We start from the raw sequence: 18,431 nt of genomic DNA, 5'->3' as shown, positions 1-18,431 counted from the left end.
TATATATATATATGTATATTATAGATATTACTGCACAATAATTCCATATTTATATATGCAGAACTATATGCATAGACATATATAGGCAATGTTCCAATATACTCCAAATATATTAAAACAAGAAATACAAAACATCATTTACTTGTTCTCAACAGACATATATAAAACATTTTTCCTCATCAAATAAAAATTTCGAGAGTATTGGTTTTTGACATTTTCAACGGTGTATGAAATATTATATATATTTACAGAGTACTTTGCTCAGAGTCATTCAGGAGGCCTCTACGAGTTTAGGGACCATCTCGCTAGTACGTATATCGAGCTAATGATTCGCAGGGGGAACTCTGATCGGGGAGAAGGCGCTACCGACGACTCGTGTCGGGCCGTGCGTCGGGCGTCGCGACGCAAATCGATACGCGGCGCAGGCGGCGTGTCGACGGTCGACGGCAGTGTTGTTTCCCTCGTACTGCGAAAATGTTACCGGGTCGTTCGTTTTTCACGGGCTGCCGCCGGGAGCGACTGGTACGGCCGCCATGCCCGCGGCGCGCTATCGCGGCGAGGGGATAGGGATCGCGCGAGATAAACCCCGCGCTTCCGATAACAAACGTATCGCGGATCTTTTTCATTCGGAAAGGCGCGTCGGAACCGATCACCGCGTTCCGTGCGGCGCCGCCTCCCGCTCCGCCGAGAATCGATCCCCCGACCCCCAACGGCCCCAACGAAAGGACACGGCGCGCGAAACGCGACAGGACGCGAGCTCGACGTTGGTGGTCCTGGTGTGCGCCGCATCCTCTGACAAAGAGGAACGTTAAGTCGCGAGGAAGATTCCGTTATACACATCTATATCTATACACATAATTATAACAAGGAGATACGCGTCCCAATGTGAGGGTGATGCTCGCAGCTCGCAGAAGTTTTAACATGGAATTAAAGATCGTGGCGGTCGTTCATTGAGGTAGGTCGGCATCGAAACGAAGAGAGATACCACTTCTAACGAGAGACAAAGATACGATCGCTCTCCACGAGGTATTCACGATATTCCTTTAATACCTATCCCTGAACGTCTACATTATCCATTATGTAAATCCATAATATATAATGTACTGAAATAAAATCCCGACGGGACGTCGAAGTCGTGCGGTCGGACGCGGATCATCAGTATCATCACCCGTCGCCGCTGGTATCGTTACGTAAAAATTATTCGCGTGTTCGATTGCGTTCGCACTTGCGCTGCCGCCGACATATGCTGACGTGTTGTAAGGACGCGAGTGCGGACGACTGACGACTCTGTGTCGCGCTGTGGCTGTGACGCCTGTGTGACAGACGATCGACGATCGACGGCGAAGCACGGCCAAGTGTGGGCGAAGAGGTGCGCCACGTCGCACGCCGCACGCCGCTGAATTAAACAGTAGGTAGTTCTCCTATTATCTCATCCTCCGAGTCGGACTCCACGTGTCGATAATCCTCAATCCTCGTCGTTCCATCGACGGCGATGCTCTCGATCCCCGCCAGCCCGACGATCCACGAAAGTTAATCGACGAGAACTGGCGCGCGCCCGATTTACTCCATCCCGGTGAAATCTGCAAGCAGAGAAGCGACGTTATCATTGGGAAGGTGCAGTATTTCACGGCGACTCCCTATCAACCAGGTGGGTGATTTATGCGCGACGCGATAAGAACGCCCGTGATAAGCGCCGCGGCTCTAATGATATTAATTCGCGCCCGACAAAGCGACGACGACATGCACATATGCGTCTATTTCTCTCAAGTCTTTCTCAACCGCGCGCTTTCTATATCTCTCCACATTTTTTTTCTCCTCTATTTGCAAAGTCCAAATAATAAAGATAGGCCGACCTCAACAAGAGTTTGATTAACGGGGTAAGAAAGTACGCATTGTTATAAATACATTTGAAAAGTTATCTCGCTATTTCATTGATGAAATATCTTTAATGAAATATATTATCTCTATTTAATGAAGACTCTCGCTGACATCGCATCACACCAATATCGCAACTGCGCGCTACTTTGTCCTTTGTCGTTTGAAGGCCTGAGAGTCTGTGAGAGTTAACAGCTAGATTTTCCCTTTTATTCCGATCTCGTTTCCTGTTTGTGAGCATCGTTAATTATAGTTGAGAGAAACGAGTTATTAGTAATTAAAATAGATACATGCAGGTGTATCCTCTCGAGACGACCGGTTTCGCACGATACGCGTATCCAAGAATAAGCTTTATAAATCGCGTATATCGCGCTTCCCTCCGCGCTACGCGACGCGACGTCATTTGACTCGTGTTCGTCGATCGCACTTATCTATGCATATCGCGTTGGCCCCACGTGCAGCGTATATGTGTCGACAGCGTATAACGGCCGAATACAGTGATAATGAGCACGCACGCGTACAAGTCCGGACCCGGACGAGCTGCGTCGCTGGTAGATACGCGAGACCGCGGCATCTCGTCGGCGTATATTAATTAACTATCGAGTATTTTTCCCCGCCTCGTTGATATCAAAGATAAATCAGTTTGTTCCAAGTATAACGTAATGTCATTTCTTTGAGTTCGACATATACTCGAACGTGAAATCGTTACTTGGATCCCTGATATGCCAAGGCGAACATCTTCGTCGAAAGTTGTATTCGTGTAACGCGCGAAATAATAAAATATTGCGCTCACATGTATAATATCATACGCCCGAGACAAATTTCTGGCATGCGACTCGGAGCCACGCTCTTCTCAGCGAAAATCTCATGCGTCGTAGGATGTCATCCATCATTCGTCAAGACTTGCTCACGTCGCAACATTGAGTGGACTTAGCAAGTAGGTGGCTCAAACAAACGTTCTCCCTGTCGGAGTTAATAACATAGACATTAAGTTTTGTCATTTACTTGTAAACTTCGTTCAGGATCTAAACTTCTCTATAAACGCCGGCCGAGGAAAAATCGACTCCGAAACGCTTCCGACGTATTTCTCTCCCTCTCAGTCTGTGTGGTAAAAGTATAATATGTATAATAAATTTCCGAGTAAAATATATTTTTCCTGAGGCGAGAGGTGCTCTCTCTTGTGTGTAAAGACGAGTAAAGACAAAACGCTAATGTCTGCCGATGACGGCCGCTGGCCGCTGGCCGCTGCTGTACGCCCCGTACGGTCGCGTTTCAAAAATAACTAACGGCGAGAAAATAGAGAACTGCGAAAACGCGAGTCACGGGAGTCACCCCGCCGCGCGCGGCCGGCGGCCGTGACTGTCGGCGACCGTGGCGGTCGCGAGGTTGACGCGTGCACGTGCATACACGAGGACGCCTGTGTTCGCGCGCTTGTATCTTTGTTTGTGTATCTCCGTGTTCGGAAAATGTATACGGGTCTACGCGCGCGCTACGAAACCGTGTACGCGGTTTCGGATCGATAAATCGTACATGTATGCGGTCGCGGCCGCAACAAAGCGCCGACGCGTTTTGCAAAATGTACATACCTAATTATAGCTACGTAGTACCGCGAAAATCCCCGGAAATCGAATACCCCGCAACGTTAACATGTGCGAATGCGTGTTCAAAAGGACCGCAACGTTGTCGCCGTAGGGACGGAGCAGGAGTACACGTTTAAGTTGCCTTTTTTTGCAACTTTCTTTGTCGTAGTAGAGCAACTTTCTTTTTGTTCTTGAGCATACGGGAACCGTTGACGTAATACCGCACCTTTTCTCGAGATAAGGGCGAGCATTCGTTGTCCTGCGGCCAGCAAAGCATTAATGAAGAAGAACTACCTGCAACATGCATTATTTTTTACCGTACGTTTGCCTCTTATTATATTAGATTTTCTCTAACGTTAGAGAAGCTCTATATGTTATTTCTTGCAAATTCGCGAATCCTCTATCTATTTCTACATATCTTGCACGTTTCACGATAAATCTCTAATCCCGTAATATCAAACGTTTCATCAACGTCTGGGTGTATGTGTGTGAAGGCCAATGCAGATCAATGACGTAGTATATATATATATATATATATATATATATATATATATATATAAGGACACGCGAAAGAGAGAACCTACGCGCGTTGCCGGCATCAGGTCTTGCATCACGTCCGGGACGTTGTCAGCCTTGAGTAGGACGCACGACCTCCGCGTCAATGCGTGTTTCAAATTTTCAATGCGGACTCACAAACGCTGACGTATTGTAGCCACGAAAGTAAATGCACGCGAAAGCTGCTCCGGTTACTTTGTGACGGCTGAGTAAGGTCAACGATAAGGCTGTAGATCCGGCGTGGAATGCGCGAGTCGAAGGATTGCCAGATTGCCGATTGCCAAGAACACGTTTGTACAACGTATCTGTAAAAAGAAATTACCGTGCATAAAATTGTTTACAAGACGACGTAAAATCTTTTTATATAGCGATACAGCGTAATCTTTCAGCGTGCCTCAACTCGTGTAGAGCTCCGCGTACTGCCGCGCGATATGTAAATGTAACGTGAGTTTCTCTTCCACAGCCTTAAATATGCAAATGCTCATTTTATCGTCGGCCCGCGACCGCGGGGACGAACGAAAGTCGGGAATGTTGAATGTTGAATATTTCACTTGTCACTATGACGAATATCGTGCACAATGAACCTTGGTCAGTGAACCGCGCTTATAGACAGAGCCGTGACGCATGCCTTTCCAAGCACGTGTGCGTTGGCACAATGCAAGCATTATTAAGACATATCTACGTACGGTATTATAAAGATTTTTAACGCAGGTCCAACAAGATGCAGCACGTGTAACATACGTATTAAATATATTTCCCCGAGGATCTTTACGTTCTTTACGGTCCGTCGCGACGCAAAGTGCCGTACGTTTAATGTTATATCGATATAGCGATAGCGTCAGTCAAACGAAGCGTCGCGAAAGCAAATAAAACCATAAAAAGCAGCCGCGAAAGTCGTGATGACGCGCGCCGTATATAGAACGGGCTCTCTGTGCCTCTATCGAGGAAAACGTAGCCTTATTCCCGCAAACTGCTTGCCGCTTCTCATTTCGCTCTCCGCTCCACTTCCGGCTTTGTGTCTTTCGTACGTCAATATTGACTCAATGTTCCCACCTTTATCTCTCAGCTCGCATTTTATCTTATCTACATTAATACAGGGCGCAACATACCGGGAGGCAACCTATCTTTCTGCCATCATTGTAGACATTACGCGATCGACGTCAAGTTCAGTTCGCCGCGAGAGTACCTATATAGAACCGAGATAGAATAACACATTATATACAGCAGAATCGCAATAGCCATTTGTCCCACGAGATACGGAAGGTGGATACAGTACCGGTAGGATACAGTCAGTCAGAGGATGGGATTAACAAAGGCATTCGTTCGTCCAGCTCCCAGTCGATCGTTGATCGTTGGTCGCGTTGTCTCATTCAGTCTCATTATCCATTAATCCGTCTTTCAGATGATTTCTGGCAGTGATGCCCTCATCGGAGGAGGAAAGCCAGTGGCTCGTTGGCAGCGGGGGCGGCCTCGCACCCTCCGGCGGCAGCGCGACGAAAACGGGCGCCGGAGAGCGCGCCGCGAACACTAGGTCCGGTCTCTACACCGAGGAGATGACGACGCAGCCGGCGAACGTTTCTACGGCCGGCGTCAACTCGGCCTCGGCCGACTCCGCGGAGCACGACCTCATCGACTCCACCGCGGACGCGACCCTCCTGGCGCAGTTTCACGAGGACGCCATCAAGCAGGTAACTCCCCACGGCCGGCGCCGCCGGATATGTCACTTCTCGAATTCGAGTTCGAGGCTTCGAGATTCGAGGGACCATCGAGCGAAGACCATGTTGTTGTTTTTTTTTTTTTTTTTCCTCTCTATTTTTCTTTTTAAATCGCAATCCGGCAATCCTATCCGACAAGAAATGAGATTAGGATCTATTTAGAAATGGGAAAGAGCACGTTTTATTATCAATGTCGCGCTAATGACGTCTTTGAAACTCATAAAGGGCAAGATCGACAAGATTATCGACTGACGTGCCTACCTCATCATTTGCCTCCTCTCGTCGCAATCACGGCGTATTCCGCGTATTTTCCTGACATACGTGACGCATCATTATCTCTGCATTCGCGACAGCGGACAGCGGCCATGAGTCATTTTGAACGTGATAGATATCGACCGCTGAATCGCGATCGAGACGCGTGTCCAAGTATCGATCATGCTGCTCGAGCGTCACGCGTCACCGTGGTCGATCGTGCGGGATGTGCTGTGCTCTGCTCATTGCTGTTGCTCCAATGTCCGATGCTGGGCCTGGGCCTGGGCGGAACGAAAACATAACCTGGGCGAAATGGCGTCTGGCGTCGTCGTCGTGTCGTCGTTTGCCCGAAGTGAATGATCCGTCCTCGCGGGCCGGAGCCTTTTTCTCCCTGCAAAAATGGACCAAGTCCTGGACGAGTCGATCGTCAAGGCGAAATACGTACCGCGCCAAGTACCAGGCTACTTGAAGGATTTCCCAGTAAATGTTCTTTTACTTGTTGACGTTACGCGTCGGAGGTCGGAGGTCGGAGGTCGGAGGTTACACCCCGGGCTGCGAGCCTGCGAGAAAAAAAATTAATGCACGCCTTAAACGATGTTTTATTAAGATCGCTCGTATTATGATATATTTATCGTTTATTCGTACTCATCAAGGTAGTGAAAGGGGTGCTCTGTTCAGTGTTTGCGCTAATTCTATGTTTTCTACTAATGCACGTTTGATGAACGTTAATTTTATATTGTTACATATAATAAGACTTGTGTAAAAATATTCGGCATCAACGAGTGGGATGTAATGTTGCAGGCTGGCGTTGGGTATTTCCAAATATTCGCTGCTTTCTGCACGGGCTTGAGTCTGGCAGCCGATACCGTCGAAATTTTTGTTGTACCTTATATACTGCCGAGCGCAGAGGTTGAGCTTTGCATCAAGGACAGCGAGAAGGGATGGCTCGGTGAGTTTGCTTCTGTGTAAATGTGTTTTGGGATGTTAAACGACATGATTTTTTCCTTTTAGGAAACATTACTCTTGTCGGCCTCGCCCTGGGTGGATTATTCTGGGGTGGTCTTGGCGATAGACTAGGACGACGCAGGTCCCTGCTCTCAGCCATGTCCGTGCACGCTCTGTTCAGCGGTGTTGCGACATTCATGCCCACTTATGGCACTTTTATGACAGCTAGGTTTTGCTCAGCTCTCGGGTAATTTTTTTTATCCCCCATTGTCGATTTAAATACACATGTAATTTAGCATTTGTTGAAGCAGGAACTAAAGCAGTTATATAAAATATCGTTGTTATTTATTAAGATTTAATTTTTTGTATTACAGAGTAGGAGGAGCTCTACCACTGGCATTCGTATATCTCGCCGAATGCTGCCCACGTTTAAGCAGAGGTCGCTGGACAGGTATACTCGTGGTAGCGTGTGCACTTGGTGGTGTTTACGCAGCGCTCTTGGCTTGGGCAGTGGTACCCACGACGGGAGAAATGGTTGTCCTGGAGAATAAGGAACACTTCAGCGCTTGGCATCGTTTCTTGTTGTTATGTTGTCTGCCGGCGTTGTGCTCCACTATCGGACTTATCTTTCTACCGGAAAGCCCAAGGTATCTTATAGAGGCCGGTCGAGATGTGGAGGCAATGATGGTCTATCAGGTAAACGTGTGTAACATAAACGATGATAAAATTAAATTCTCAGTATCTAATATCCAACGTTTTCCATACGTTAATGTCTTAGAGGATATATAAGAAAAATAACGCCCGAAAAGGTGCAACAGGTGCTCAATATCAGCTCTCTGAACTTGAACTTCCGACTAAAAGACCTCGCGGCTTGGCGCCGCCATCTCCTAGCAATCATACTAGTGTTTTGGCGGACATAATATATTCGATCGAAATGGTAAATATTCCAGGAAGATATCACCACGTGAAGATATCTTAACTGTAAGAGTTAATAAATTATTCTTTATTTGCAGTTCTGGAATTCTTTCCTGGAATTATTTGTAACGCCTCATTTACGTGTGACTTTGGTACTGTTAATTATCTGGACCGCTGCTTCATTCAGGTAAGTTTCGCGTTAGTTTCTAGGTACGTACTGTTTAACTACTAATTATACGAATGTCGTGAACTTGGCTTATTTTTATTATATTTAGTCTTTATGGTCTTATGGTATGGTGTCCCGAATATCTGAAACTTTTGCGAGCGAGGGAATATGAAAGTCATACTAAACTCATTGTTGATGAAACATACAATGGTACAACGTTTACTGGTTCTTGGGAAAATCGTCAGTACAAAGACTCGACATTTTTGAACTGCAGGTACAGACAGACCAGTTGAGATAAACCAGTGAAAAACGATCAAGTATTTTCCTATAAATATAATTTTTTTATGTTTACAGATTTACTAAAATGGTATTCAGCCATGTCGATTTTGACAATTGTACCTTCCAATCGGTGGAGTTCAGTAGCATTAAGTCTAGCAAAACCTACTTTAGAGACAGTGTTATTGTACATTCCAAGTAAGTAACGTCGTTTAAACAATACTAAAATTTTTTATATTCATTAATATAATTGGACGTGTACATACTTTGTTACAGATTTATTGACACAGATTTATCTGCACAAGTTTTCACCAGATGTAAATTGGAGAATAACACGGAGCTGAGTTTAAGCGGGTCTTGCCCGACTCTCGATCTCGATTATAACATTTATATCGAAGAAGCGTTGCATGCTCACCTCGTTGCTCAATTGGCTTTCGTGCCTGCTGCCGCGCTGACAGGATTGGCACTTACCGTTCTCCAGCGGCCAAAACTAATTGGTTAGTTAATAAATTTCGTTGCAGGTAGCAAGCAGATTTCAAGTATAACTTTAACTAACGCTTTTTCTTTTACCATTAGGTCTCTCGCTTTTCCTCTCTTCCGTTGCTGCGTTATGTCTGATATTATTTCGCCAAAACAGTTCGGCAATTCTTGGTTTTGAAGGTGGCTTCACAGCCCTTTTCGCCATTGGGTGGACATCGTTAACTTTGGTGACAGTCGAGAGCTTCCCCACACACTTAAGGTAAAGAAGTAAAAATCTTCAGGATATTACAGAAACGAAAATCCAAGTTATTTTGAATGAAAGCATTTTGTTAATGTCTATAGATGTACCGGTTTTGGACTCATAGCAGCAGCCATAAGAATATCAGGTCTGATAGGAACCACGACATATCAGACATTAGTGGGTATGCCTTTAATCGCGCCCGCACTATTGACTGCGCTGGCACTATTGATCGCTAGCGTTATAACTTTTAAATTGCCTCATACTCACACTGTCTTCTTGTAAACTTTTCCATCGGTAGAAAAGAATATCAACAACGCATATCTAAAGCTAAAAATTCGTTGTTGCATACGAAACAATCTTATACAGTACTTTGTCATCTGATGAGTGAATTCTGGAAAGAATAATCTCGAATGCGTCAGAGACATGGTGGAGGCATGCTATTCTTTATTCTTAGGATTTATTCGGAAAAAAAAACAAAAAAAAAACCGATGTTCAAGACATGTCAATAATTTATTGATCAAAAGAAGAAAATTTTTTAGAATGAGACTGTACAAAGGGACATATCCTAAGTAATAATGAAGCGCTGTTGTCTTTGGAGGCACTTGCATATTTGAAGCGCACAGAACGACTCACGGCGACTTTTGTTCTGCTTGCTAACGCAGAATAACTTGAAGTTGGATCAAAGCACTCTTGTATCCTCTTATTGCTTATGGAACCTCATCGAGTATCGCCACATGCGAACGGTGCTAATATTCGATAGGAATAAAATGGAAAGAGAAGAGATTTCAAGATCGGCTGACACACACGGATGTTTTCGTGCGCAAAATAATCACTCTGAAACTAACTAATAATCACTCTGCTATTTTATTTTTGACTATATATAAACCGTTATGCAAGTATATTGAGCAAAGGACACACGCATATGTGCAACTATTTTAATAAGGCTTATGCCATGAAAAGTGTCAATTTTAATAGAGGAGGCACAGCCATCCGTAATAATATATATATATATATTCTAAGATATATCGGCAAAGCAGTTTGATATCTCAATTATTAATATTATCGTAACGCTTATAGAATACATAGCTGTTCTTACTTTCGATTTATAGATTGAATAATATCCATGCATGATGTGGAACTTGGATATATTCCGATATAGTGAAGGATTTGCGGAAGGTACCTATATTCGCTCAGATTTAATCACGCAAGACTTTACATGATATCTACAGATACAGACCGATTATGATGATACAATAAATCATTTTATATGTTTCTGTGCGAGAAGAGAAATGATCACTTCACTCATGCGTAAGAAACATTTCTATGAAGGAAAAGTAATGAAGCAATCGTAAATTCAGTACTTCCGCTTTTTACCGATTTATTAGCATGCATTAGAAATACTAACTAGACGCTAGAATGCCGCTAATTCGATAAATGGGAAAGAAAGAGAAACAGGGACATGATTCACGTAATGTAAACGCTGCCGTATGAAATCTCATATCCTAGACGAAGACTTTTGAACGAGAAAAAAGATGGAGATCAGCTTCATAGCGCAAAAGCCCAAGAGATTATCATCTTCAACGTTAATCGTTTTCAAGCTTATGATACGATCAATTATATAAAATATATATAATATATATATATGAATGTGTGTGTCTGACTCTCTAGTGATATGTATATTAAAACGTAGAACGTTATTTTCTACAAGAATCAGGATCACACGTCTTAACGTAAATATATATAATAATATATACAAAATGTAATATCTGTGTAATTCACTCGGAGAAACTTTGCTAAAGTTTTATCGTCGCTGACGACAGACAATGGATGACACTAGCAAGCTGGAAAGAATGTGAAGAAGAGTTTCTCTTGAAAAAGAGAGGAAACTTATTTCTAGGCAATAAAAGGATTTAAGAAAGATTGGCGATAACGTCTCGCCTACCAGAAAATACACACGTACACGTCGTGGAATCTCCGAGGAGTTCATCAAGATGAGGAGGATGTCGGCAGATTTAATAGGATAAATGTTTACGTCCTATCACGGTTAGTGAGTTTTTTTCATATCAGACTGTTGACGATCGATATATATGTACACAAGAGATTAATATCCGAGGGACGAGGTTTACGAACGTCTCGTTGGAGAAATAGAAAGAGATCATTGCGATGACCAACACACGGGCAACACATAAACGTCATTACACATTCCAGTGATTGTCCTAAGGATGATTTCGTCTTCTTCAATGAAAATTCTGACGAAAATCGTTCGTTTGTGCTTAGGGAAATCGCAATTCGTCGTAAACTTGGACGTGGAGCGAGTTGTATCGGTGCCGCAATTGCGACTGCATCAATTTTTGTGATATCGAGTCACGAGGATTACAATATGAGCAAGAGATTTCCATTGGACCACGAAATTTAAGCATGCCTACAAAACTCATCGTCGGGACCATGCGACGTTCTTGTTAGCTTCTTTTCACATTGGAAATTAGCCAAAGTATAATAATGTTGAGTGTCAATACCGATGCCGGCACACATACAGCTCCACGTAATTGATTCTGCTACAACATTCAAGTCTATCACCGCACCCGTAGATATATATGTATAATATACTATACATTTTACTTGACATATCACATTTTTTGAGCAAGCAAGATCTAGATTTGTAGGCCTTAGTCGGACTATTGACTAGAACACACGTAGGAAAAAAAAAAAAAAAAAAAAAAATTAAATAAAGGTCTCGTGTGTGAGATGATTCTCGAGTAAAGTAGACTGATCGAGTTGGAGGATCTGCCGAGGCACTATTTTCCTATCTTACGTTTCTTTAGCGAGTTAGGTTTAGCCGATATATAGCGTATGTACATTTTTGTTTTACACAACGAGATTATCAACTGATTAAGTGATAAAGAGGAGATGCAATACTCGTACAATCTGGTCAAACGTGCATTTTACTAATACTAAATATAATTACTCGCGACTAATATTAAATGTAATTATTTATTGTCATCACCGAGAATATTGTATACATATCACGCTATTCAGACTGGAATTAACGATCAGTTGGTAATCACTGTGTCACAGAGAGACTGCTTCTCATTGTTAAAATTAAAAGGATTTAATTAGTTAAGATCTTTTACATAGCCGACATTGTACAATATATCATTTCTACTTTAGAGTTTACGTTTGGTCACACATTCGACTGATCGCGCATAGTTTTTAATCCTTACGATACAGGGGGATAGAAGCGACACTTCGAGGCGAGATTTTTACGCGAGAGAGATTCTAAGGTATATACAAGTAAGTGAGAAATAATGTCTTTTAAAAACTGTTGTGAAATTCTTATATCTATCGAAATTAATTAAAATATTTATAGAATAATTTTTGACAAGCATGAAGCTACACAGCAATATTTATTGTATATTATCGGTCTTGTCGAAGAATTATGTTGGACAAATATCAGAAAGAACACTTCATCGATATATTATCATTATCAATATATTATAATTATTAATATATTATCATTATTAATATATTATCAATATTCGCATACGAATAGAATAGGAGAATCAATTTTGCACTCTTTTTTTCCTCTCGAATTTTTGTCATTCGAAGGTTCGTACAATTACATGTAAATATTTTAAAATTTTAATTTACGAAAAACCGTACTGTGTTTGAAAGCGATTGATAGACGTATATCTTTTAAAATTACATGGTATAAAACGAATTTTATTTATATAATTGAAATTAACGTTGCATCTTTTCTGGCCTGCTACGTTGTACATTCATAGAATGCAGATATTGCTTTCTACACTGAGCTTTTGAAAATGCTGCGAAGCCTTTTATCGTAATAATTAAAACAGATTTTTTTTAGCGTCAAGTTATTTTATATTTCGGAAAATAATTCAAGAGAGAGGATATGCATCATTTTTAGGATACAGCTCGAGAAGACGTGCACGTAGCGCTCGACACCACGTAGGGAAGCAACTAATTTATTTACATTGCTGGAGGAAACCCGTATTTAATGCGAGTCGTTCTATTATTCGTCGGTTAATTCATTTGTACATAGTTTTTATAGCGATAGCTCTAGTATAATTTCAATGCCGATCGAATGGTATCTAGCTACTAGCTAGCGACGTTGAAATCATTTAGCGTTATCGTCTTGCTCGACGTGTCCGGAGGACCGAGCGAGAACGAGAGATTACAATAATCCTTCAAGTAATGATTTCGCTAGCGAGTCCCACAGCGCTCGATGATTTTTTATAAATTGTATAAATTATATCATTCTTCTGCGAGAAAGTAGATACTCTGTGCAACGCTTCGAACGAGAGCAACTGCAAGCACTTTAATGTATATCATATATTCAATATTATATTAATATGTTATATAAATTTCTATACATATATTATACATATATATATAATATTAACTTGTATACACATTAATATATATTGTATATATTATATAAATTTATATACATATATTATGTATAATATCAATATATTATATGCATTAATATATATTATATAATATATTAATGAAAGAGAGACAAGAGAGAGAGAGAGAGAGAGAGAGAGGTAGTGACGATGCGCTTTGCTCACGATGTACTTTCGAGCCGCACACGTTTTTACGCTCTTAGAATCAAGTCCACAGATACATAATAGTGATCATTTTATAAATCTTGGTCTTTCAAGATCGTTTGATGGCGAGGTATCGAAACGTGACTGCGGAAAAGCAGAGGAAACTTTGGAATTTCTGCGAATTACGGCATGTACCGCGTGCTTGCAGATAAATTTCGATCTTCTCGACGGGGAAATGACGACAGCGTTGGGCGTGGCGAGGAATTTCGGGAGTCCGTTTACACATTGATCTCGTCGTAAATAATTTTCGTATGATAAAAAAAATCGCGAGTTGTGACGGTATTTAATAAGGTTCAGCTGCGAAATGTACGAATAGCATTAATGAGAATTTTATTGAATCGAGGAGACGTACGTCTGTTCTATATCTTCCCATGTTCCGAGTTATCCTTTATTCTACAAGTTCTCGGATATATATCTTTCTCAATACGCTGTTAACAAAAAAAACAGACTAATTTAAATTTCGTTCAAAAAGCTTTTGCAACGAGTGGAAAATTGAAAGTTGCACTAGAAATGTCAGACTGCACACGTATTATATTTGACATTGAAACTTTAAGATTTCTGCAGATTAACTTGAATCTCGGTTTAACTTACTTTTTATCTTTTTCTACTTTTAAGATATAAAAACAGATAAAAAAGTCAGTTAAATCGACATTAAAGTTGATCTGCATTGGTAGAAGTAATAATCGATTAATCAATATTAATATAATTAAGATTTTATTAATTACAAAGTTGGTTTATCGACTGAGAAGCGATTCACTTGTTCGGCAGTAGGTAATTCGAAGATCAATAATAATAATCGATTATAAAAATACTTTATCCGCACCGTTCTATTTATTTACACTAGACAGATGACTAAAATAATATTTGCCTTGTTCCAGGTAGGATAACGGAAACGTTTCAACAGGTAATTACATACCTCGCTATGCATATACACATTCATACATTATTTAAGATTATCGCATAACAAATCTCTCCAACGACATAACGCCAATTAGGTTAATCCGTTTAATAATTCCTGGCGAATTCCGATGCGTGTGCGCGCGCGCGAGCACGCGTGACATCCTTTCGATCCTGTCGAGAGTAGACCTCAGTAGACCTTGAACTTGACCCTGGGCATACTTTGCCCCTTCCCTCCCGCGCACCTCGCACTTCGGCGCCGTGGATCATTTCGTGAATCGCGATATAGCGTGTTATTTAGTATTTTCCGCTGTGAGATCTGTAGAGGAGCCGTGTGGTGGCCCTTCCGTAAAGGAAACCTGAATTCCAACCACCACTGGCATATCTAATTTCATTTCATTTCATTTCAATGGCGCAACAGTCCGAGTCGGACCTAGACCTCCCCCAAAGTCATGTGCCGGAGGATGATCCATTATGTTGACCGAGCCCTGACCTAACCTATTCTAGGCTATGTCTCTGTCCTCCCATACAGACAAAGCCTAGGAGAGGCTAAACCAAGTTACTCGGTTCTCCTTCCGCCCGAGCCTTCCCTCTCTTCCTCCTTCTTCCTTTTTTTTGTCTTCGTCTGGTTCGCTCTTTTTGCAGCCTCCTTCCCACGATAGTTTCCGCGTGCCTGTAGTTATCCTATGCCGTATAATAATCATTAAGATAGCGCCTGAGTATACTTAACATGATAATCTTAATCAAGCTACACAACTGCGCAGTGAGGTTTTTAACGTAAACGAGGAATCTTTTTGCGCGACTTTCCGCCTTCCGTGGCGGCTGTCCGATGTTGTACTTGTACAGATTACTCCTCGCTATTTCGAGTCGTGTCGGTGTCGTCGCTTCGAGATGAACGAGATTCGAGAATATGTATATTCGGGATTTTAAAGAAAGCCAAGAAAGAAATCGTCGCGCGGAATCCATTAGATATTCTCTCGGTGTCTTTAATATTTAAATTACAGAACAGAATTATATGTGCATACATTATAAAGCTGGCCTTGGCTTGGTAACGAAGTAACGAGAATGAAAGAATATCAAATAATCCGAAGAACCTGGGTGAAACAAACGAACGATTAAATCAGATATAATTTTATTTGATTATTGTTGTCGCGTGTAATATGTATAGCTGCAAAACCGAAGTGAAAGACATTTCTTTTTCACGTTACGCATGTAATAATCGTTAATTGAAACTAATTAAAATTTTGTTCAATTTTCTTGACTTATCTTTATTTTCTGAACTATAGAAGAGAATAATTTATTACGTTAATAATTTACAGAATGTTTAGCTCGACAGGGACGAGTTAAATAGAAAAATTCGGGAACTTGATGGACGTACATACGACGTAAGAAACTTTAGGAGGAGAGGAGAGGAAAGGAGGTAAAAGAAAAGAGAAACGTCGATTTAACAGTACCGCGCGTATTCTTTTACGAGGAGTCATTTTTGCGACGGTGGTCCGGCCGATCGGCACAAAGAAAGCGTGTCACGCCTAAAAATACGCGGGGCACGCAGGCAGGTAGACGTGGAAAGGTCGTAGGGACCCGGGACGGAATACGGAAAGAAGAAAAAGGAGAGAAACAGACAAGAGGGAATTGCACAAGAGACGGCGATTTGGTATTCAAATCGCCGGGCGGGCGCGCGCCTGCCTCTCCTCTTCTCTTTCTCCCTCTTTCTATCTCTTCCTCTCTTTTACATAGGACCTCTTCGTTTTTCCTGAACCTAACATGCAGTAGAATGTGAAATTAAAATGTGCAGGGTGTGCGTGTGGAATTAATATTATAAGATACGAATTTAAATATGAACGAAGAAATTTAGTTTAGAAGACGTCTTCGCTCGAAAAGACGTTCGAGGATGTGAAGAAACCGAATGGTGAAGAGATAGGAGAGAAATCGATGTTGAGATTCGTAATACTTAATTTTAAATTTTAACCGTCGCGAAAGGAGTGCAAACCATGGCGAAACATTCTTTCACGTTCACCGGTAGGTACAGGCCTACAAGGAGCCACTCTCATCTTATATTCTTGTTTCTCTCGATACTAGTTCCTTGTATCTTTCTTCTCTTTATCCTTATCTTCACGTTATCGCGTTAACGATAATTTTTCGGATCTCCACGCACTTTCTAAAGCTGCCGCCCGCGCCGTTATGTAAACGTTCGACTTATCCTCGGGTAAGTGCGTCCAAGCCAAGGTCCCTTCTCCGCTACGATGGCTCCGCGATTGTATCGGCGTGTCGAAACGCCAGTTTGTAACTCGAAAGTGGAGGGAAAAGAATCATACGCGCACGTAATTTACGCTGCTCGACTCCTTGCCCCGAGAATATGAGAATTGGGAATTGAGAATCGCGAGCGGCCGCGGCGTAACGGAATCGGAAGAGCGTCCGCCCGAAACGAGATGCAAGTCCACGCTACAATAAACGTCGCGCCAACACATATATATATATATATATATATATATACACACACACACACACACAGAGGCGACACAATGTTATTTCTAACGATGACAAGCTACGGATATAGGCCGTTCTCAGGTTCCTCGTATTCGTGATTTCTCCGTTTCGTTATCGGGACGTTGTGGACGTTGTGGTTTACAATCGCCTCCGTCATCATTTCGATGACGAATAAGTCCCGCTGCAACTATGTGGCAATCCTGGGGTACACACATGCACGCACGCACACACGTACGCACTCCTCTCGCTGAAGAAAACACACCGCGATGAGGATAATAGGTCAAAGGGAGACGGGCGCTCGATCCGGCGCGCCGGAGACCGCGGGAGAGTCAGATCGTCGGAGAGACTTCGATGCCCGCATGCACGCGCGTGTGCGATTTCTCGCATATATCTCGGCGAACGGTGGCGGTGTGCATGCAGTTACATAAACGGAAGCACTCCGGCGCGACTCGCGTGTATTTCCGGGAGTCTCACTTTCTCCGGCGCCGCTCCTCTCGTCACGCGTGGAAAACCTGTGGACGAGAGGAGAGAGGAGAGGGCGATCGTCACGAGGAAAAACCACGTTACGATAGCTCTATTTCGTCACTACTTTGCGACAGCGAAGGTGAAAGAAATCGGCGGAATGTCCCTCCTGTCGTGGTACCACGCTCGCAGCGACTGCGGAAAAACCGTCGGTGCGACCACGTCAGCGGCTCACGAGGTTGCGATCGGTCCCCACCGCGACGACGACAGCGGCGGCGAGGAGACGGTGGTTTCGCGATGTCCTTGCGGAATCTCTCGTGACGATCCGCCTTTTCGGAGCTTTCGTGCTCAGCTCGATCACTCGCGGTTCGCGGTCAATCGAATCTGAATCACGTGGCCACCGACGAGACGGGTTGGCTTACACGAGAGACGAAGGCGCGAGAGGGGCGCGCGTAACGCACAGGATTGCGCGTATCTGTCTGTCCGCGCGCGTACGTGGCCAGCGTGCGTATCGGACGCGTAAGCGGAATACCCCGACGGTGACGAGGACGATGACGACGACGACGATGACACGCACGGTATGCGCGACCCACCGGGTCGCCGGTGCACACCCACCAACCACTAACCGGCGGACTAACCGCGGGAGGCCAAGCTAGCCAAGAATGCCAAGATGAGCGTCCGCTCGTTCGCTCGCGACGATAATGTATGTATCTATGTGCGTTGGAGAGGAGAGCTACGTGAGAGAGCGGCGGGCAGCAGCAGCAGCAGCAGCAGCAGCCTCTTTCGATGGCGAGCCGTCCGTGCTGGAGGGAGCTCGAGGAGGAGAAGGGAGATCATACGCTTCTCCCATAAGAGCCGGTCTCCTCTCTCTCCCTCGTTCTATACACACCTCGCGTCCACCTGTCCCCTCCCGGTATCTCGCCTTCACGAATTCGTGAAGAGATCGAGCTGTCC

At 43.3% G+C, this 18,431-nt stretch overlaps 1 protein-coding gene and 1 long non-coding RNA gene across 6 annotated transcripts; one reads left to right on the top strand and one right to left on the bottom strand.

The window, feature by feature from the left end:
* The first annotated feature begins 37 nt into the window (after window positions 1–37).
* On the top strand, window positions 38–12,372 carry LOC112456488 (synaptic vesicle glycoprotein 2B-like). 5 transcript variants are annotated; one of them, XM_025019077.1, is made up of 12 exons: window positions 38–955; window positions 5,413–5,698; window positions 6,779–6,926; window positions 6,989–7,169; window positions 7,297–7,618; window positions 7,701–7,859; window positions 7,936–8,024; window positions 8,113–8,277; window positions 8,358–8,477; window positions 8,556–8,776; window positions 8,856–9,018; window positions 9,102–12,372. In XM_025019077.1, exons 2-12 carry the CDS (start codon window positions 5,429–5,431, stop codon window positions 9,280–9,282), a joined length of 2,019 nt encoding a protein of 672 aa, XP_024874845.1. In that variant the 5' UTR covers window positions 38–955; window positions 5,413–5,428; the 3' UTR covers window positions 9,283–12,372. The 5 variants fall into 5 exon arrangements, with proteins under 5 accessions (XP_024874845.1, XP_024874843.1, XP_024874846.1 ...); XM_025019075.1 differs by lacking the exon at window positions 38–955 and adding an exon at window positions 1,562–1,648; XM_025019078.1 differs by lacking the exon at window positions 38–955 and adding an exon at window positions 3,719–3,773.
* Window positions 126–3,449, bottom strand: LOC112456489. Its single transcript, XR_003040969.1, has 2 exons — window positions 2,669–3,449; window positions 126–1,580 (listed from the first exon to the last, which is right to left on the bottom strand). It is a non-coding gene; the product is annotated as an uncharacterized LOC112456489 (long non-coding RNA).
* Window positions 12,373–18,431: the final 6,059 nt, after the last annotated feature.

The sequence above is a fragment of the Temnothorax curvispinosus genome, unplaced genomic scaffold, assembly GCF_003070985.1.
Source record: "Temnothorax curvispinosus isolate PA1 unplaced genomic scaffold, ASM307098v1 QBEX01006881.1, whole genome shotgun sequence".
NCBI lineage: Eukaryota > Metazoa > Arthropoda > Insecta > Hymenoptera > Formicidae > Temnothorax > Temnothorax curvispinosus.
This window is presented reverse-complemented; position numbering and strand designations above follow the sequence as displayed.

Bases quoted from the DNA above. Each gene is read 5' to 3' on its own strand.
- LOC112456488 (XM_025019077.1), top strand. From the start codon at position 5,429: ATGCCCTCATCGGAGGAGGAAAGCCAGTGGCTCGTTGGCAGCGGGGGC. The intron at 7,170-7,296 runs GTAATTTTTTTT...TTTGTATTACAG, and splicing joins AGGTTTTGCTCAGCTCTCGG to AGTAGGAGGAGCTCTACCAC. The intron at 8,478-8,555 runs GTAAGTAACGTC...ACTTTGTTACAG, and splicing joins AGTGTTATTGTACATTCCAA to ATTTATTGACACAGATTTAT.